Source organism: Pollicipes pollicipes, unplaced genomic scaffold (assembly GCF_011947565.3).
Source record: "Pollicipes pollicipes isolate AB1234 unplaced genomic scaffold, Ppol_2.1 Scaffold_7262;HRSCAF=8765_pilon_pilon_pilon, whole genome shotgun sequence".
Taxonomy (NCBI): domain Eukaryota; kingdom Metazoa; phylum Arthropoda; class Thecostraca; order Pollicipedomorpha; family Pollicipedidae; genus Pollicipes; species Pollicipes pollicipes.
The window spans coordinates 1,889,440-1,911,036 of record NW_023597055.1 but is presented as its reverse complement, the minus strand read 5'-3'; the positions used below and the strand labels follow the sequence as shown (position 1 = coordinate 1,911,036).

Here is a 21,597-nt window from a genome sequence, read left to right as displayed (position 1 = left end):
TCCTGGGTCGGGAATCCCGGGTCCAAATCCGTCACCGTTTTCCTATCAGATCCTGGACCCACCCCCGAGATCCTGTGGTATGCCGCATGTATCCGATCGGGACCAATCGAAATAGCTCTGAAAATAGATCCGCCTTTCCTGTGTAGGTTTGCAAGAACCAGTTCTTCCTCCAGTAGTAGTGAGCACGTGTCCTTATACGATCCGTCCGTGCTTTCCGTGCCGTTCGTGAAACCGCACGTGGTCTAGCGATTGGTGAACGCCCCCGCCCCGGTTTGTTCGCGGCATCGTTCGTCTAACCTCACTTGACCCTGGCTCCTGACCTGAGCTGATCTGAGCTCCTCAACTGACTTGCCTGGTCCGGGCTCTCGACCTGACGTTACCCGATCCTTGCTCCTGACCTGACCTCACCAAAACCGCGCTCCTAACCTGGCCTCACCTGACCCGGGCTCCTGACCTGACTCTGGCTCTTGACCTGGGCCTGACCTGACCTGACCCGGGGCGGACTCCACCACCGCACACTCCGGCGTCGGGCAGGCCAGCCAGCGGTCCCGGCGGACAGCTGGCACGCCCTCACTACCGCACCCCTGCCGCTGAGGTCACCCCATTGGCTGACGTCCCGTCCGGCTTCAGCTGCTGTGACAGCTGTTCAAACGGCCCGTCTCGCCGGCCTTAGCCGGTTATCCGCATAATCCGTTGTACTACGGCCTTGCGTAGGTTTGTTCTCCTACGACTTCTAAGGTCCTATGTCGCGCAATGTAAGCTGCGCGTAATCGTCTTCAAAGTGCGGTCTTGCTGGGGATCTCAGGGGGGTGGTAAGACCGACTTGGCATGTCCTGACGCTGGGTGGCCCGGTACAGAATGGGCCCATTAAGTCGAGCACGCCAGCAGACGCCCCGGTGGAGAGGGCGGCGCGTCCACGGCGCGGTAATGAGAAGGCAGAGGGGCGGCCGAGCGACCGGCAATGCAAGAAGACAGCGGAGCGGATGGGAGGGGGGGGGGAGGAGCAGGGGAGGAGACAGCGGGGGTCTGAAGAACTCGGACTGGATCGATTCCGGCGAACTCGGGGTGGCGCCGATACCGGCGAGGCTTTAGAGGCGTGGCTCCGACTGTGTTGGGTTCTCACCTGCCTGGGTAATGCCTGGGCATCTGCAGACAATCCCGGGTTATCACCGGGTCGTTAGGGTCCCATTGTCACCACGCAACAACGCTGCTGCGGAGGTCCGCGGCGTGACTTACCACTCATCCAGCTGTGCAGGTGTGTTGTCTTCTGCCCGATTGCGTCTCACACGCTGCGCAGTGAAACCGCCGCGGGCAAAGATATGACGGGCGCGTTCTGGAAGCCCGCAGCGACTCCATGCATATTGCCCAGGTCAACTGCCCCGTTCTGAGTCCGTATGCTGGAACTGCCCCCAACGACGTTCTTAATGCTGGCGCGCAATAGACCACGGACTCAAGGCTAGCACACCTCGTACCTCCATGAGTCAGGCCTTAACAGTGCGACTTGTAATGGGCCATGGAATCCACGGCATCGATCAGCGCTGGCTAAGTTAATTTGAGCAGCGCTGTTTGCATAAAGAATGTAGGCGGCCTGGTGTGCGGACGTGGAATGACCAATTGATTGACCTTGCTTGCGGCAGGCGAATGAATGTTCCACCAGGGAGTGGTGGCGCTTGATGACAACAACAGTTACATTCTTCGATGAGCAATCCTGCAATTATGCTAAATAATGAAGAATGTGCACGAAAGTGGTGCCGATGAAAAACTGGGAAACACGTGCCGTTATGGTTAAATTTACCTTCGTGTTTACGATCGTTGTAACAGGATGTTTGCGGCGTGAAGGATTTCTGACGATACCGCACACAGCTAACGCCTTCAGGTCGTTTCACATGCAGCTCTCCTATCGTCTAGGCTTTTCAATGCTTGCAGGTCATGCAAAGAGCACCAGATCACAAGGACTTCCGCGCCGCGCTGCGCTCGCTACAGGAGTGCATCCAGTACCATTGTAGAGTTCGGTACAGTGTGCTATAAATTTCCGTCATCTTTCTTGTCCATGCCGCCTTTGACGACCGTTGTGGCAAGTACGACACACTAGTGGCATCCCCACGAGTACTTGCATATGCATTACAAAGGGTTGGTATCATTTCTATCAGTGCTAACTGCCACAAGTGCTATAAGTACCCACTTGCGCAACAAGTACCAGCGCCTATAACTATGTAGTTCAATGCGTGGTCATCGGAGCAATGTTAATGACCTTTCTTAGCCTCGTACAGCCTGGCGTTCGCTGTGTTGGCCTGTCCCTGCCACTTTCCTTTGCGCTACTTAGTATTGCAAGCCGGCTCGTCCTTAAAGCGTCTCAGATTAGGCCGGAGGAAGCCACTTTCCTATTACATGATCACCACAACCATGGCAGTATCCGCAGCACCATCAGGTCAGCTAAATTTACAAATTATAATATTCAGCCGAAGTTTTCTGAGGTGAAACGACGAACCCCATGGCCACTTTGAACTGAGTGTAGCACTCCGCCGATGCTCATGCTTTTGGTTCAGAGTGAAACACTGAGCGGGATGACTAAGGCCAGTTCCAAACCTCGAACCAACACCGCAGCTACATGGGGCAGTATACGGGGGAGCATGTTCATACTATGGGCCGTTCCGGTTTCCGTCGAAACTTGAAATGAATTGAAATCGTGGCGATTTAAAACGAAAAATGAAATGAAAAATGAAATGAAATCCCCTCGTGGTTCGACTCACTACCTCATCGACCTAGAGATTAACTGGCGTAGATGTGGGCTGGACGGCGTCGTGCGAGGCGTGACCCTCATAAGTCTGAGCTCCAGGGCGATTGAGCACCGAATCGTGCGACCGAACCTCGTGTTACGCTCGACTGGCAGCTATATCAGTCTCGATCTGAGGGCTCTTGTCAGCTCTTTGGTTCACAGCGACAGACAATCGCGTGGGGGAAAATGAGGAGTAGCTAGCTGGTCAGAAAGCGACTTTCGCGAGCTGACAAGTCCAGCGGCCGTCACCCATTGGCTTTCACACGTTCGAGGAGCGGCTCCGCCGTTTGTCGTAGTCGCTGTTCGCCTCCGAAGACGGCTCGCCACGGCTGACCGAGCAGTGTTGAACGCCTAGACTCGTTAACAAGCCGGGCGTGACTCGGAGGCGGGTCAGACGTCCCCCGGTCCCGCCAGCGGTGCGGACACTCGGCGGATGACCCTGACCCTGACCTTGCCAGGCCGGACCGGCCGGACCGACACTTTCACCCGCCGCTACCTCTCCCTCCCGCGCCCCATCCCGCCCTCCCCCCCCCCCCCAGCCAACGACACCTCCGCTGCGCGGATCCGTCTCGGGTTTTTACTGACCGTATCAGAACGGCGATTTGTGATGGGGGCTAGGGGATATGGGGCTTTTTGTGCGGAGGGCTATCCGGGACCATTACGTCCGGGCTCATGATTCAGCCAGCAGCAATTATATCTCAATCCTCGCGGCGGGAGATGCGACGACAAAAAGCGTGGATCGTGCAGACGGAGACTTGTGAAGTCTTACGCGGGTAGTGAGTTGCATTACGAGATGGCTTAAGCCCGCGGTATGAACAGAAGGCCGCTGCCGGGAGACGTTACAAGCTTTGTGCACCCTTCGTGAGAGTACTTTCGGTCCAACGAGCTGTCATTTTGGCCAGCGGCTGCCACTTCGTCAACGGCATCTGCTACTTCTACTACTACTACTACTTTGTCAACTTCGTCAACTATTTTGGAATGCAAGTTGGGTTTGTTCGCGGGCTATTTTTATGCATCGCTGTTGATGCTAATTTTCTGCGATGCTGTGCACAGAGTTGCACTCAGAGCTCCGCGCAACATTTTACGTCTGTCTTAATCACTTACCGCGCTGAAATGTATTTCTAGTTGCCGTTGTTTTGGCATGCAAACCTATGTTCTAACATGCAAGTAGGAAGCACCCGGATAACATTGCATCAGTCGCAGCGTTTAACCCCAGGTTTCTTTGCCACCATCTACCCCAGCCGATCGGGCTCGTCGCTGAGGACGTGCCTCTCTTCCCCCCGATCGGCGGTGTCCGTCCCCTAAGCTGAACCTGAGGAACCGCGCCGGTAGCTGGCGGCAACGTCAGGGGACCTCCATAACTGGCTCTGAACTGTTGTCGCCGCAGTCGTAGGTCGCCTCCGTGTCCGTTCCCGTCCCCTACCCCTCTACACCAAAACGTCAGCAATATCCGTGTCCAGCCTTAGCTGCAGAATGTCGGCGGTATCCGTGTCTAGCCGTCGCCCCAGAATGTCGACGGTATCCGTTGTGTAGCTGTCGCTCCAGAATGTCGGCGATATGCGTGCCCTGCTGTCGCCCCAAAGCGTCGGCGGCATCCGTGCCTTGCCGTCGCCCCAAAACGTCAGCGGTATCCGTGTCTTGCCGTCGCCCCAAAACGTCAGCAGTATCCGTGTCTTGCCGTCGCCCCAAAACGTCAGCGGTATCCGTGTCTTGCCGTCGCCCCAAAACGTCAGCGGTATCCGTGTCTTGCCGTCGCCTCAAAACGTCACCAGCATCATTGTCTTGCTGTCGCCCCCCGCACACGCCCCCAGTGTTCACCTCACCACCTGACCGCCGCCCCTCTCCCCACAGACACGGTGACCGGCTGCGGTCAGCCGGACTGCCTCCGCTGCGGCGACGACAACCAGTGCACGAGCTGCGCGCGTGCCATTGTCCTCGGCACGCGCCAGTGCGTCACCGGCTGCCCGGGCAACTACCGTCTGGTACACAGCGACGTGGACGGCTACCACGGCCTCCTCTGCAGAGGTGGGCACCGCGGCGCTGTGCGAGTATTGCGGGCGTGGACAGTTTTAGGTAGAAGGTAGGTAGTAGGTAGGTAGTAGGTAAGCAGTAGGTAGGTTATAGGAAGGTGGTAGGTAGGTAGTAGGTAGGTGGTAGGTAGGTAGCAGGTAGGTAGTAGGCAGGTAGTAGGTAGGTAGGTAGTAGTTAGTAGGCAGGTGGGGAGTAGGTAAGTGATAAGCAGGTGTTAGGTAGGCGGTGTGCCTGCAGGTTGTAGTAGATAGTAGGTAGCAGTCGTAGGCGCCACCAGACGTAGGCGGGTGCTTGTAGGCTCGAAGACATTCTTCTGCTAGTCCTTGTGACACTGTGCGCACGTGCACTGACGAAATGTTTCAATGAAATGCGTCGAAAAACTGCAGAATCGTGCGGTCGTGTTTCATCCGGGATTTTTCAGGGCAGCAAAACCCTCACCACGATCCGTCTGTTCTGATGGGTTGAGCATATTTGTCCGTGGTTTGTTAGCAAACAGTCGTGGCACCCATGGCGTGCCGGGTCATGCTAATGCACCGCGCGCTGTCATGATGATACACTGCCGGCTGTAACGAAGATGCACCGCGCACTGTCATGATGATACACCGCGCGCTGCGCTGATAACGCACCGGCGCTGCAATGATAAACGCACCGGACGCTGCAATGATAACGCACCGCGCACTGTCATGATGATCATGACTGAACTGCGTCCCATCCGTGGCCTGTAACCGGTTCACTGTTAGCTTGCTACACTGGACCACGCGGTGTTGGCCGGCGCCACGCCGTGAAGACTAGGAGACATTGCAGTTGTCATCGCTTCAGCTTCCCACGCCATTGTGTCGGCGGCGCGATCAAGGGTGGAGGTGGGACGATTCCGGTGAGAGAGAGTTTTCGACTTTTGCGGTTGGACTGCGCCTCGTCAAGGGCAGTCCGGTGGCGGGCAGTGGGGAGCGGGAAGACCAGCGGGCAGCAACTGCTGCAAAACGTCCGGGTAGTGCACATTGGGCAGTAGTGTCAGTGGGCGGTCGGGCGGTGAACAGCGAGCGATCAGAGGGCAGAAATGATTGAGTGGCAGGAGCAGCGGGTGTTGGACAGTGGCCAGTGTGGTTAGTGGATATCAGTCCGCTGGGCAGCGGGTGGCTATCGGGCAGCCTGTCCGCTGGGCAGCGGGTGGCTATCGGGCAGCCTGTCCGCTGGGCAGCGGGTGAATATCAGGCAGCCGACCAGCTGGGCAGCAGGCGTGACCAGCCTCACGTCCTGGTCGGACAGCTGCCTGATCAGCCGGCACGTGCCCTGCCGCTGGTCCCAGCGTCCGGCCAGCGCTTATCGCCGACAGCGCGCCGGCCGCTCGCTCACAAACAAGTCTGGTTATGAGCATTTTTACCAGTGACGTCATGGTGGGAGTTTTCCGGGAAGCCGATGAGTTGCTGGTCAAGGGCGGTGTGGTGCGTCGTAAAATTGTTGTTTACAGCGATTTTACTGCAGTTTGAATTGGCTTAGACATGTGCTGCCGCATCTGTACTTGCTCATTGCTGAATACGCATCTGCATTTGCGTTTACTACTTCCTCAATGACGAAAAGATGCGCGTTGCGTTTTCTTCCGACAGAGCAATCCCATTTGCGGAGCATGACAAATTTGGGACAATGCTCCAGCGGTTTCATGCTACGCGGACTCTTAATCTTCCCAGTTTGTTCGTCCAAAATATGGACTTGAGGATGATTCATTGCGACATTAAAACGTCGTAAATTTATCAAGAATTGCCGAGCTATTCATCATATACCCATTTTAGAAGCAGTCGGGTCGGGTCTGCGGTTCCCTATACAGCGCGAGCTCAACTCGGACGCGGCTGCCCATGTGGCGGTTCGGCAACATTTGACATGTGCCAATCAATCCAACGCGGCCTCCAAGCATCTGGACATGGAGATCGTGCCTGCCGCCAAATCCGCCGCGCTAGCTGGGCTTCATTTGTGGTTGGACCTGGGCTGAGTTGGTTCAGATAAATCGTTATGTCTCTGATCTAAGCGAGAGGCTCTCATCTCACCTTATTATGGTTCTCATCTTAGTGAGACGGCGCTCTAGGGTGTATCCATTCTGTGCGATATCAAAGTCTTGTTGCCTTTGTATCATTGTCTGTCACTGTAGCTTCATTGTCACATAAACTGCAACATTTGGTAATGTGGGTATTGTACGTAGTTACTCTACCGTCATGTTCTCGGCGCATGCATCAGCTGACTGCTTTGCAATTCCAACGGGCCATTCCATCTGTTAAGTGCTACTTTTTGAAACGCTGCACGATGTAAACCCAGTCCACAGCAACCCACATTTTCTCTCCTCGCCGTGGCCGGCATACCCTTGCGGTAGTCTGAAGCGAGCGGAGATGGCTTGTCAGCCAAGGCGGAAGCAGTTTATCGAGCACAATCGCGAAGCTAAACCCGCTAACCACTGCGCGGCCCGAACTCGCCACCGTCGTTTGCTTTGCGCGAACACAATACGCAATTGTGAACACCGCTGGTAAACCGGGAAAGGTGCTCAAAATTTTGCACGTGATTGAGTGACAACAGGTCGTCGCGCTATCGCGGCGGTTTTTCTCTCCGGGAACTCGTTTGGTGGCGCACACTGGGTTCAAATGGTTCGGCTCTTTGTGGCCGCTGCAGCGCCGATCTGAGGCTCACCCGTCAGGCGCAGCTGACGAGCAAGCACAATGTAAAAACCCTCAAAACCGACATTAAGATCTCCTGTTGCGGTCCAGAGGCGGTGGGGCGCATACCGGGCGGGGTTTGGGCCGGCGTCGCATTCCGCCGCCGCCGGGACTGCCGGAATCGAGTTCAGAGGTGACCGCCGATGTCAGGGGCGAGCCAGCCACAGCCGGCACGGCCGCGTCAGGCTCAGGCGCGGCCTCCGGCTCGCGGTGTCAGCTCGGAGGTGCAGCCAAGGTCGGAGATTGCTGCTTCCTGATCGCTTTTGCCGTGGAGATCGATGATAATAGTTTCGAAAAAACGTAAGGCTTTTAGCGTTAGCGGTTTTGGACTTCTGCGACTTTTTTGGTCGGATTTGGCCACACGCTGGACGGGACGAGGGGGTGGCGGCGTGGCCTTGGTCGCCAAAGAGAGACATGCGAAGAAGAGAAGACACCAAGCAAGAATAGAGACGCCCACCTCCACGTCGGTGGAGGGAGCGCCCTCAGACCAGACGGGTCCCGACGCCGCGGTCGGCGGGCCGGAGCCGGAGGCGGAGCCGACCTCAGGGCCGACACACGGACGCATTCCGCGACTTCCGGAGCCGCGGCCCGGCCGGCCGCGAGCGCTCGCCACCGTGGGAACGCCTCACGGCCGGGGAGACGCCGCGGCTCTGGGACGCGGCAGGTCGGCCTCTCCCGACCCATCGCCGCTCGCTTTACTATATTGTTTTTTTGTGAGAAGGCGCGGAATTCGGACGGTATGTTCTCCGGTAGTTGGTTGGCGGCGGATTCTTTCTCATGGCATTGCTATTGGCTGTTAATTTCTTGCCGAGGCATACTCGCTTACTTCGTGTGCGCAAAAAGAAAGCATGTTAACTTCGATGCCAAAACTGCCAGGACATTGAGTCTTTAATTACATTCCACATTTCAACAAAAGCCAATTAAAATCCGGTTCAGTGAGCGACCTCATGCTCGGAGATGTAGTTTCTTGTTCAGTTGGGGGCGGGGGGAGGGGGGGGGGGGCTGAAGCCCCTTACCTTTGCTTCAGCCCCAACTTTGAGAAGAACGTGTGCAAATGTGTGGTGAAACCCATTTGGAGCGCAATTTTGGCGAAGGCGTCGTCATTTTTCAGTTGCCAGCCCCTATTTTGCGAAATTATGCTTTTGCTCACTCTCAACGACTGGAAATTGAAGATGACATCGTCTGCATGATTCTTCATAGTACCACATGGCTTTAAATGACGTTTCCGGAGCTAATGACAACCAGCATTCAAGCATGCGCCCTGAATTTTGTCGTTATGTTGCCGTAATTATGTCGTTATTTTGTCGTTTTGTCGTTATGTTAGACTTTTAAGCGCTAAGCATGATATTTCTTAATGAGTTTTATTTCGAATATGCTACTCACGCCAGCTCTCCATGTTACCATTGACAACAAATTAAAACGCGGGCGAAGTAATCTCGGAGGGGTATTTTTGTCTGCCGATCCGAGAGTCTCCTGCCTCACGATATGTGGTGCCACGGGCTTGCCACATTGCAGGCGTTTGAGGACCTATTTTGCATCGGTGACCCACGGTCCGCTGCGGTAGGGTTAAGCACAGACGCGAGCCTCCTGTTCTCGCTAACTGCTCTGGCGTCATTCATCGCGGCCGTCATTATCCTCGTCGCTATGATTGTTATTGTCACATAATAACGCTAATTTGCGGTAACAAGAAGCTACGATGTGACTATACTACTATGATATCATTCAATGTATACACTATTACTGTTTGTATGTATGACTATATGCATATTCCTCTTTCTTCGGCAGCGCCTCGGTTTCTGGACACGGCGGACATGACCGGCGGCGAGCTGGCCGTGCTGGTGGCAGCGCTGGTCGGTGCTGCCATCTGCATCGGCCTCGTCGTCGGCGCCTTCCTCTTCCTGCGCGTGCGTCGCAAGATGGACCCGCTCAACGATCGGCTGGAGGCGCGAGGCGTCGGTAAGTGGCAGCACCGGCGGCCGACCGATGGCCGGCCGTGGTCCTTGCTGCTCCCTTCTTGGCCTGGGGCCCGATCTGGTGCGGGGAAGATCTGTGCGGCGCGTGACGACGCTAGGGTTGTAAGAAAAGTGTTGAATGCTCGCTTGAGCGCTTCTGGCCTGTTTTCGTTGGCGAGCAGGAAGGGCTACTCCGCTGGATTAAAAATGGTGCCTACATATCTTGTTGGTTGGAGCCACGACGGGTCTCAACGCGCTTGTAGGACGTTTAACCAGAAATGGCTAAGAGGCTTTTGACATGGACTGCGAGACAATCGAACGGAGGTGCTCCAACATCTGCCGCTACGCACCCTACGCTCATGAATAGTCTTATTGCTTGTGCCATCGCGACTTAAGCCAGGTTTTCGTCCTTCTTCAGACGCTGGCACGGCCAACGACCTGGAGCGGATTCAGTTTTTGACGCGACTTCAAGCCCTGCGTCCCGAAACTCAGAACTTTCTGGAAATGCTGAATGACACCCGGAAGAAGTTCGACAGCAAGAGCGGAAAACGACGGGACTCCACTGTAGACACAAAGAACAGAGCATACCGGTGAGAGAGGCGTTGGTATAAACAAAACCTGTTTCCTTCACAGTCCCACATTAGTAACACGTTTTAGATGAGCAAAAACAAAATCTGAAGTAACTGAAATACTAATGTACTAATGTAAAAATACTACTAACTAATCTGAAATACTGTCGCTTTACTAAAGCAAGTGGGTGTTGTACGATGGATACAAAAAATCCCCATGACCCCATGACGACACCAATTATGATAACAGTCAGGACAACGAGCAGCATCTGCATGCCGATCTTACCTGCGGCGCAATGGGAAGCACACACGAATGGTCATAAGGGAGCGTTCTCGGTTCTGTAGGGGGGTCGGGGCTGTTTGACTAACGTATTATTTGGCTAGCTCTATGAGCTCTGACCTTACACATCCTCTTGACTGATCACTTGATAAATGACGACAGTAGCTCTGGTCTGCCAACTGCGCGGTTGCCATCGTTGCCTGACGTCGGCCTGCTGAGATTGCCCGCAGTGGATTTTAAGTTGCGCGTCTGGGAAACCAGGGATATGGAGTTCGAATTTCCGCGGTGCCCGCGCTTCCCGCCAGGGTGAGGCGGCATGCAACGTCATATAGCCTCAGCTACTGAAGGCGTTGTTGACTGCCACCCGACGCGTGACCTCCACCTGACACGTGACCTCCACCTGAGGCGTGACCTCCACCTGACGCGTGACCTCCACCGGATGCGTGACCTCCACCAGACGCGTGACCTCCACCTGAGGCGTGACCTCCACCTGAGGCGTGACCTCCACCTGACGCGTGACCTCCACCTGACGCGTGACCTCCACCTGAGGCGTGACCTCCACCTGAGGCGTGACCTCCACCTGACGCGTGACCTCCACCTGACCCGTGACCTCCACCTGACGCGTGACCTCCACCTGAGGCGTGACCTCCACCTGAGGCGTGACCTCCACCTGACGCATGACCTCCACCTGACGCCTGACCTCCACCAGATGCGTGACCTCCACCTGAGGCGTGACCTCCGCCTGAGACGTGACCTCCACCAGATGCATGACCTCCACCTGAGGCGTGACCTCCACCTGACGCATGACCTCCACCTGAGGCGTGACCTCCACCTGAGGCGTGACCTCCACCTGAGGCGTGACCTCCACCTGACGCATGACCTCCACCTGAGACGTGACCTCCACCTGAGACGTGACCTCCACCTGACGCGTGATCACCACTTGACACGTGACCTCCGCCGGAGGCGTGACAGCCACCTGAGGCATGACCTCCACCTGAGGTGTGACCTCACGGCTGACCGGCCGCTCGATCCTGCGTGACCTCACGGCTGACCGGCAGCTCGATCCTGCGTGACCTGTCGCGGATCCTGACGCTGCTGAACAGGAAGGAGGAGCAGATCTGCACGGTTGCCGGCCGACTGGCAGCGACTGCTGGGTTGGGCGGAGCGGCTGCTCAAGCGCTACAAACGACAGAAGATCTCCAAGGTAGGCCGCGGCGCCGACCTCGTCCGGTCGCAGGATGACGGTGGGGGGGGGGGGGGGGGGTCGGTGGGGTGTGAAGTGAACGTGATGGCTCAAGGACCTACGCCACTGGGTTTCCCATATTCACGGCGAGTGCACTGTGCGTTCCTTCTCATCTCAACGATGGTGAATATTTATTTGAACTTCGACGAGGATTGACTTGTATGGCTAAGAAGTCACGACGATAGAGTATTACACTGGCCAATCGAGCGCATCAGAAGCCGGCGTTAAACATGCAGGTGCCAGTGATTGCAAATAGAAACGGATGGCGACTACGCAATGCACCTTTGACGCTGTCGTCGTTGAGAAGGGTGGTCATCATGGGAAGGGCCAAGTGGGCCATCTCCCATCCCTGAGCAAAAAGCCTTCACTAGATGCTGGTAGATCTTTCACGAGATTTCGGATTACACTCATACGATTTTGGAGAAAATTTGACAATTGCACTCCCACACTGAGCAAAATCTAGGCTACGTGCCTATCGGCACGTCCTATCACAGCAAGTTGGTATCTGATATGAATAAATAATTTTTAGAGCTGTAGGTAATTATCTGGATTGTCGTTTTCTCCCGAGTGGGTATGCTTGCGGCGTAACAAACGGAACAAACAGCATTATCTCCTGTTCTTTGCAGGAATTTGGCTCGGCTCCGCACATCGAGTACCTGGCCGTGCCGACTGCGCATGCGCCGTCGAGTCGTCCCCGTTCGGCAGCCGGCCGCCTGTCCCGCCCAGAGAGCAGCCTCGTCACCGGCTCCCACTTCAGCATCAGCCAGGCCATCATCGAGGAGGAGGACCACCTGGACGGCGCGCAGAGCCTGCCACCTATCGGGGCCGGCGAGAAGCGCAACCGCCCGGCGCCGCCGCGCGGCGGCACTAAGTACCGCAAGCGAGAGGTGGCGGCGCCGGGCGGCCGGCGGCGACCGCGCGGCGCGCGCCTGGCGCGTCAGGCCGCAGGCCGCGCGCACAACTGCAGCGTGCCCACCGGCCTCCACCTGCTGCCTGAGGAGTGCGCCGGCAAGCCCGTGTTCGTGCACCAGCTGAACGGCGGCCACGGCGACCTGTTCGTGGACGAGGGGTGGTCGCGGCCGGCGGCCAGCCTGCGCCCCGCCTCCAGCGCGCACAGCCTGGCGGCGGCCAGCTGGCCGCGACCGCCGCGCTCGCTGCCGGCGCCCGGCGGCGAAGCGCACCCGCACCGCGGTCCGCGTCCCACCTACAAGGACTGGCCGCTGGAGAAGCTGAAGCACGTGCGGAGCGCGCGCGTCGAGCGCGAGCGCACGTCCGACTTCACCGACACGACGACGGACGGCCAGAGCGGCCACTCGGGCGGCAGCAGCGCCGGCCTACCGCCGCCGCCGCCGCCAGTCTACGGCGGACCGCGCAGCAAACTGCAGCTGGACAGCAGCTTCAACGAACACAGCGACTACATCGACAAGGACATCGACAGTTTCAGCGGCCGCTACTTCCACGAGGAGGAGCTGAGCACGGTGCTGTAGCCGGTGCTGTAGCCAGTGCTGTAGCTGGTGCTGCAGTCTCTGCTGCTGCCGGTGCTGCAGCCGGTTGCCGCAGTCAGTGCTGCAGCCGGTGCTGTTGCCGGTGCTGTACCCCGTGCTGTAGCTGATGCTGTAGCCCGTGCTGTAGCTGATGCTGTAGCCGGTGCTGTAGCCCAACCGGTGCGGTAGCCGGTGCTGCGCGGTTGATGATTGCCTTTTGTAGTGGTACCGCCGATGTCTGCCGCAGTGGCGGGCGTCATGGTCTGGCCAATGTTGTGGGGAGTACTGTGTGGCCGAGGTGAACTTCGTACTTCTGCTGCAGAAGACACTTCTCCGTTCAGATGCGGTAGCGAACGCTGCCTTGCTCTTGAGTGGCGAGCACCGCCCTGGTGATGCAGTGAAGGCCGCCAACCAGGTGTTTTGATCACGCTGAGCCGATACTAAGCTGACCCTGGCTCGGACTCAGGCGAGTCGAGTGGACTCGTGACTGAGGAATGGCTCGCCGGCCGGGAGAAACGTGGGCTGGAACGCGTGATGACTCACGCAGTGACAGTTCGGACCGGGATGGCCGAGGCCTGGCATGGGTCTATACGGTCCGCGGTCAGGGGTCGGGTGTGCGTCCTGCGCGGCGGCCCGACTGCCATCTACCGGCAGGCTTGTCAAACCGTTGTCGGCCGGCCGGAGAACGTCGGCTGCTGTTCGTCGCTGACCTTCCGACTGGAATATTGGCCGGCTCCGACAAACCACCGACGACCGTCGGTCCAGCGCGGAGCGCCAGCTGGCGGCGACCGCCAGAGACTCGGCGGAAATCCCCGACGGAGGCCTCGACCTCGTTGCTGGGATCTCAGTGTACAATACTGCCATCTAGCGGCGGCTTCGTAAGCGTCTGGGGTACGGTGCACCTGGCCGACGAACATCCGCTTTGGGCTTTGCGACATAACCCCCGCCGCAAAGGAACTACCCATTAGCGGTGTGCGTGCGTCGAGGAACGGAGTGAAGCTGAACTTCAGCGTTGTGCTGCATATGAATGGTGTTACTGGACCGTACTGTCATGCCAACCGTGGCTCTGGCGGTGACGTCGGACATTGTGCAATGCTGCGGGCCGCAGCAGCGGGGGCCGCTGGGCGCACGTGCTGCTGACCGATTGTGACTGTTGAATAGAACTGATCGTGTCCACCCCGCACATTTGCTACGTTCGTCGGTGACAGCTGGCGTCACACCACAGCGCGCGTGACGGGCGGAGCCCCCCCCCCCCCCCGCTCAGCGGCTGGGGCCGGAGTAGGGGAGAGCGGTTCGTCACACCTGATTGACGAGATTGCCCCGCGACTTAAGGAGAACGCCTCGCCTGGGCCACGTTCCCCATTGATAAAGCACCTGTCTGAGTCGCTATCTATGACGTCGCAAGGGGCTACGTCATACACAAGAGACTATCCTCCAAACCGTGAGAACCGTCGTGACGCACTTACCTATGACATCATAGGTTACAACTGTGGATGGCATTTGGTGATGGGGAGCGCGGCCCAGGCGCGGTCAGTCACAGTAAACTCTGCGAGCCGCCGGTCCACCGTTACGCCCTGAATCAACCCTCATCAAGCCCCAACCTCCAGAAAAACAGCAGCCAAGCCATTGCATTTACTTGCGTCGCGCTCATCCTGGTAACACTCTCAGCCCACCGTCAAACGCACAGACAAGACAGCTATGGCGTGCTCATGTGTGTGTAACGCAGTCCGTACAGGCCGACATGCGCACCGCCACCGGCCGGCGACGGGGCTCTGGAGCTGCGGCCCACACCGGGACGGATCCGCGCTCTGCGACGCGGTGCGGGCCAGCCGCCGAGGCTTCTGCGTCCAACCAGGGACCGAACCGCGGCCAACGCAGAAATAGCGCTTGCTCTTGTGACGTCAGTGGATGACCGAAAGACATGTCGGCGAAGTAAAGCTTTCTCGGCTGGCAAAGTTCAGACGATCAGCATGGCGCAGCTTCGAGGAAGTGTCATTCGTCACGGCATGCTGTTCAGCGGTGTCGATGACGTCATAACACGCTAGTGTTGTGCAGCGTACAAATTGGTCAGGTTTGACGTCACCAGTGCATTGGTACGCCATCGCCAGTCTAACAATAAATATGATATCATCATGGCATGTATAATTCGATGTGAACTATATGATATCACGGCATATTGGTTCGATATGCTGTAGCCACCTGTCCGGTGTGACGCCATCAACAGGTCATTATGACATCGCCGCCAGCCCGGCATGACGTCACCAGTCCAGCATGACGTCACCAGTTCGAAAGCGCGCCAGTCCGCAGTAACGTCACCAGCCTCGCGCGACGTTATCGCCAGTCCCGCACGGCGCAGCCCTCCGTCCGCCGGCAGTGTGACGTCATCAGAGCCTCAGGCCGTCTTTCGCACCATGACGCACACGAACATGTCGGCCTGGTCGAGCGTGTCGAGGCCGGCCGGGCACGCGGCCTGGCAGAAGGTCTCCTTGCCGATGGTGATGGGATCTTCGTCGTCCGGGCACGGTATGGGGGCCGCCACGCACTGGAACGGCGCCGCCTGCTTGGCGGCTGAGGCCGAGCAGAAGCCGATAGCCTGTGGCAAGGGAGGCAGCGTCAGTCGGCGACGGCAGGTAGGGATGGAGTGGTGAGGAGGATGAAGGATGGCAGGATGAAGTGGTGAGGAGGTGCGGGATCGCGGCGGCATCCGCGATCGTCCGATACGCTGTCGCTGAATAGCACGTCTAAATGCCAGCACATCTGAGGCGGTGGAGAACAACGGGGCCGATGAGACTGAGACGCACCGAGAACCTCAAGCCTCTGAGACGCACCGAGAACGCAGTGAGATAGAGAAGCCGCAGTGACACTGTGAGACACTGTTGGGAGACAGAAGCACCGCAGTGAGACAGACCGCTCACAAACTGAGAAGCGAGACCGTCGCGACACAGGAAACCCGCACGAGGCCACTCAGAACATGCGCGAATGCTGTGGGGAAGTGAGCCCGCAAAGTAACCAAGAGACAGCCGGACGGTGAGGTAGCCGGATGGTGAACAGCCGGACGGTGAGGCAGCGAGACAGTAAGACAGCGAGACGGCAAAACAGCGGGACGGTAAGACAGCGGGACGGTGAAACAGTCGGATGGTGGCAGCAGGGTGGTAAGGCAACGGGACGGCGAGACAGGCGGGCGGTGAGACAGGCAGACGATGAGACAGCCGGACAGTGAGAAAACGGGACAGTAAGACGACCGGACGGTGAGGCAGTGGGACGGTAAGACGACTAAACGGCAAGACAGCGGGACGGCAAGACAGCGGGACGGTAAGACAGCCGGATGGTGAGGCAGCGGACGGTAAGACAGCCGGATAGTGAGTCAGGTGGACGGTAAGACAGCAGGACGGTAAGACAGCGGAACGGTGAGACAGCCGGATGGTGAGGCAGGGGACGGTTAGACGGCCGGACGGTGAGACAGTCGGATGGTGAGGCAGCGAGACGGTAAGACAGCGGGACGGTAAAACATCCGGACGGTGAGACAGTCGGAGGGTGAGGCGGCCGGACGGTGAGGCAGACGGATGGTGAGGCAGCCGGACGATGAGGCAGCGAGACGGCAAAATAGCGGGACGGTAAGACAGCGGGACGGTGAGACAGTCGGATGGCGAGGCAGCCGGACGGTGAGGCAGCGGGACGGTGAGGCAGCGGAACGGTGAGGCAGCGGGACGGTGAGGCAGCGGGACGGTAAGACGACGAAACGGCAAGACAGCGGGATGGTAAGACGGCCGGACGGTGAGGCGGGGGACAGTAAGACGGCTGGATGGTGAGGCAGGGGGACGGTAAGACGGCCGGATGGTGAGCCAGCGGAGCCGCGCCACTCACGCTGACGAGTTGCTGCCGGGCGTCGTCCACCACGCGCGCCACGATGCTCCTGATGTCAGGCAGCGGCTCGGCCGGGCCGAGGGCCGCCGCCGCCACCAGAAGGCAGAGCGTCACGCGCGCGGTCGGCATAGTGAAGCTGGCCCAGCTGCCGCCGCCGCCCGCGCTTTTGTACCGAACCGGGCGAGCGGCGCCGACCGGCTCCGCCTATCAGGAGCGAGCAGCGTACGGCGTCAGAGCGGTGGACGAAATGTCACCCGCGCTGCCGACTGAAGTCCGCGGAGGGTGGTGTTTTTTTTCGGTTGAGTGGTCCTATAAATTCAAAACCGCAGTCTCATAAGGTGAATGACTCAAAGTGACCTACTTAGCAGCTGTAATCAAGAGATGGTTTACCAAACACGCATGGAAAGGGAATGGGATGAGAAAGAGGCGTGTCGTATGTCAAGAAGTGGGATGGAGACCTTTCATCGCAAGCCATCGTAAGGTGGTAACGTCGTGTGAGCAGGCTATAAGCATCTCGTCTGCCTCCGAAAGCCCGGGTCGCGAAAAAGTGCAGTCTGCTGTACCTTCAGTCAAGGCTACCAGACCTTACACCACGTCTACTAGACCTTAGGTCAAGTGTACTAAACCTTACGTCGTCTACTAGACCTTACATGGTCTTCTAGACCTTAGGTCAAGCCTAATAGACCTGGGGTCAGCAGCATGTCAGGAGCGCCGTCCGACCCGGCGCACCCCCACGTCAGCCGGTCAGCTGGTCCGCCCCGGCCAGCGGGCGACTTCCGGCGGAAGGGCGACGCTTCCGGCGACCTGGCCCGCTTCCGGCGCGCACCGGCACGCCGCGGGCGGCGCGGTCTGGACACCGGTCAACAGGGACGCACGTGAGGGGGCGCGGCTCACGGAGAGGAATGTCACCGGGCTGGGGACAATGTCACCCGCGCCAGGCTTCCGTGCAGCTGCCTGTCCTCGTCCAGCGCAGAAAGGGAGTCCCATGACAAAATGGTCACCAGTGTATTGCAGACATGGCGTCACGCTCATTAAGTTCAAACGAATCAAACAAGAACACGGTTGAGAACAGCGTCGATCGTTAAACGGCAGCACGGCTCACGTCGTCGCCGGGCAGCCGCCGCGGGCCACCCTGCGTCAGACCTTCACAGCGGCGGAGGATGTCCCGCCAGGGGCGAAGGCGCAGTGACCGCTCACGTCCGCCTATCACCCAATCACGTCCGATTATCACCGCGTGACGTCAGATCACGACCGCATGACGTCAGATCATCAGCGCCGCCGCTCGCGTCCCGGCCTCAGCATCCCGACGCGGCCCTCGCCGTCGTCAGCGTGGCACGGGGTCCCGCGGTCCCGCGGACCCACGCTGAACGGACGTGGCGGCGGAGGGGCGCGGCCGCCGGCAGGACAGGTCACCGCAGCTCCTCGTCCGACTCAAGCGGCCACAGGGCCTCGTCCGAGTCCTCCTCCTCGTCCTCCTCGTCGTCGCCGAGGGTCAGGTCCTCCTCTTCCTCCTCCTCCTCCTCGGAGAGGTCGTCCACCAGGGGACCGTCCTCCACCTCGTCCACGTCCATGTTGATCTCAATACGCATCCTGCGCATAACGTGAGCGTCACGGACTCGGCGTCACGGACTCGGCGTCACGGACTCAACGTCACGGACTCGGCGTCACGGACTCGGCGTCACGGACTCAACGTCACGGACTCGGCGTCACGGGCTCAGCGTCACGGGCTCAACGTCACGGGCTCAGCGTCACGGACTCAGCGTCACGGGCTCAGCGTCACGGACCCGGCGTCACGGGCTCAGCGTCACGGGCTCAGCGTCACGGGCTCAGCGTCACGGACTCAGCGTCACGGGCTCGGCGTCACGGGCGTGATGCCGTGACAAGTGATGAGTCATGCTGAATACGCTGAAGTTAAATAAGAGATCAGTGGAACGACTCACCTGCCACAAACGTCATAAACTCTCGGGTTCGGCTTTAATCTATATAAACACACAACGATTTCGACAGCGCACTTTTTGCTCGTGAGAATCGCTTCGCGGCTCGCTGCCGGTCGGTTGGTCGCTCAGTGAGGCGTCGGCCAGATGACTGAGCGACCGTTAACATCTCGCTCACAGTTATGCAAAATCTAAACACGACCTTAACCAACTGTGTACAGCCCGCGCTCGAAGTAGCGCCGCGCACGAAGTACTTCGCGCGAAGCAGCGCCGACAGACTTCACACGAAGAATGGACAACTAACTAGCTTACATTTGAAACATACAGCATTCGGCCTCGAAGCACACTGTACACAAGCTCTCACCTGGCGTCCATAACGAGCAGCGTGACGGTGAGCAGCACGGGCAGCCGCATGCGGCACTTCCAGGCCAGGTGCCAGAGGAACAGCAGCGTTGACTTGACGCCCGGCTCCAGCGCCGTGGCCGAGCCCAACGGAAAGAACAGAGGCATGGCTGGCGCGCGGGAGGGGCGGACGTGTGAGGGGCGGGGGCAGGGGCGGGGCTGGGTTGAGGGTTGTGGTCACAGCAGGGTGCTGCAGGCAACTGGTGAGCTTAGGTGTGTTGTGTCATTTCCCTGAAACAGCAGCAAGCATTTTAAACAAACATAGAAAAAACAGCTGCAGTGTTGAAATAACTCAGACCTGGGGCAATAACACCTGGTCAGTAAACAGCAAATCTAAAAATGTTATAAACAAGTTTCTGCTTCATGCCATGCTGTACAAGAAGTTCAAAATTCAAATAAGTCTTAAGGGACATTGTGCACCAGACAGGTGTATAAATATCTGGTGACATATGAGCCTGACATGTACCTTGCCTACACCATAGACCAAGAGCAGAAAACAAAATAATCATCAGATTGAAATTATTTTAAAGGAACTATGTCCACCAAAACTTGCTTTTCAAGTTTTACTTCACAAAAGTTGTGCAATTGGTAATGCTCTTTCCATTTTTCTTCTGACCATTATGACTGTGCAATGCTTTGACCTGCATACCATGAGGGATCATCTAGTCATGCTTTAATAATGGCAACATTGAAACAGTTGCCTAAAGTGAAGCATACAACATTATAAGATGTTGGAATGCTTGCCTTGTCGAGGGTTAATATATAGGTATTTTATGGAATCAACATATTTTGACTTCTCTATGCATATTTGCTTTCAAAATATCTTTGTGCCTGATTTGAATCTCTTCTACCCCACCCTCTGGTACAGCCCATCCTGCATGCATAGCATATAAGCTGCCCTGCTACCAGGCCACTACCTTTGTGCCGAGAGAACCAAATTAAAGTGAATGTGATTGTACTTAAATGGTGAGAACAAACTATCAAGCAATGCAAACATGAGCTTTGCAGAAATTGTTCACTGATGCAGGCAGTATATGAAGTGGCTGTAGTTTGTGATTGTAGTAGTTGTAGTTGTGATTGTAGTAGTTGTAGTAGATAGTGGTTGTAGTTTCCTGATTGTTCACACAGGAGGCGTAATGCATGCCCTTACAACTAGGTTTGTTGTGAGTAAATATCAGACAGTGAAGCATAGGCCAGCCCAGCAACAGTATCAGCACAGCATGCACTTGTTATCTAAGCACCTAGAGTTTGACACCAGGTCACCACCACCAAGTTCAGCACATAGATAGCCCATGGTTGAATAAATTGTAATGTTGTAATGATAATGTCAGGCAAAGATACTCAAAACTTATATCTTCATGTAAAGTTGGGAATTCAGTACAATCTGACCTGACATGGGTTTGGCCCACACATGGGTGAGGTTCAGTGCACTGAAGACACATGGGATTCTGGTGCAGGAGCTGGATTTTTTGCAGACTTTGATAGCACTGCATGACCTGATGCCCCAGCAATAACTGACATGACTTGGCCCCTTTAGATAGGAACTTCACCCTCAAGCCAAGACTGCAAAAAACGCATGTTGCACCACACAAAGCAGGGGCATTGTGGCAATAATTTCGGCGCACGTACAAAACAGTTTCAAAATCCCAGATCCCTTCGCTTGGTGCATGGTGGGCACCAATTTCAGTACACGGAGCCTATGCTTTCAGAAATTGGGCTGTCTCACGCGTATACTCCGGCAGACTTCAACTCTCTCGCACTGAGGCCATCAAAGAACCTTTGAGTTTCACTATCCGGGTAAAACATTACCTAGGCACTTACACATATGTTCTCCCCCCGCTCCCACCCAAAAGGTCCTCTTCTTAACCGCTGTGGGCGTTTCAGCTTTGCGAAACAGAAGTTAACACAAACTGCGCCACAATACGCTTCGCTGCGCCAGGGACAGCGCGTGACGTCACACCCGGCTCCATCGCAGACAGCCCAAGACGATTGAGTCCGCAGCCCACAGATTTTCCATGGCATGCGGGCCGAAATCTGGGGTCAGGCGCCTAGTATCGCGAAATTCAATATGGGCTAGTTGGTGGGGGGCAGTGCGCCACGAGAAATTAACTGAACTTCCTCCACCACACGCCGGCAAAACGGGTTTCTCCCCGGATTTGGCCCATTTTTTCCAAAGTTGGGCCCACAACTGAGAAGGAAACTACCACCCTGGCCCTCGCGAAGCCTGTACTGCCTGGCCTGGTAACGTGACAATCATAGCACGCGCCTTGCCGCTGCCTACGGTGGGGTCTGAAGGATCGCCCAACCAGTAAAAATTATGTCACTGCAAGGCACATGAACACCCGAAGGGCGATGCGACGAGATGG

General features: G+C 57.2%; 2 protein-coding genes across 2 annotated transcripts; both read right to left on the bottom strand.

Moving 5' to 3' along the window:
• Positions 1 to 14,650: 14,650 nt before the first annotated feature.
• Positions 14,651 to 17,024, bottom strand: LOC119114043 (uncharacterized). Its single transcript, XM_037238272.1, has 2 exons — positions 16,896 to 17,024; positions 14,651 to 15,624 (listed from the first exon to the last, which is right to left on the bottom strand). Exons 1-2 carry the CDS (start codon positions 17,022 to 17,024, stop codon positions 15,424 to 15,426), a joined length of 330 nt encoding a protein of 109 aa, XP_037094167.1. The 3' UTR covers positions 14,651 to 15,423.
• Positions 17,025 to 17,881: 857 nt separating this feature from the next.
• On the bottom strand, positions 17,882 to 21,082 carry LOC119114249 (uncharacterized). Its single transcript, XM_037238445.1, has 3 exons — positions 21,053 to 21,082; positions 19,194 to 19,462; positions 17,882 to 18,485 (listed from the first exon to the last, which is right to left on the bottom strand). Exons 2-3 carry the CDS (start codon positions 19,337 to 19,339, stop codon positions 18,305 to 18,307), a joined length of 327 nt encoding a protein of 108 aa, XP_037094340.1. The 5' UTR covers positions 19,340 to 19,462; positions 21,053 to 21,082; the 3' UTR covers positions 17,882 to 18,304.
• Between the last annotated feature and the right edge of the window lie 515 nt (positions 21,083 to 21,597).

Coding starts and splice junctions, on each gene's coding strand:
- LOC119114043 (XM_037238272.1), bottom strand. CDS start 17,024: ATGCCGACCGCGCGCGTGACGCTCTGCCTTCTGGTGGCGGCGGCGGCC. Junction 15,625..16,895: donor CCCGGCAGCAACTCGTCAGC/GTGAGTGGCGCG, acceptor CCCTTGCCACAG/GCTATCGGCTTCTGCTCGGC.
- LOC119114249 (XM_037238445.1), bottom strand. CDS start 19,339: ATGCCTCTGTTCTTTCCGTTGGGCTCGGCCACGGCGCTGGAGCCGGGC. Junction 18,486..19,193: donor CTGCTCGTTATGGACGCCAG/GTGAGAGCTTGT, acceptor CGTTATGCGCAG/GATGCGTATTGAGATCAACA.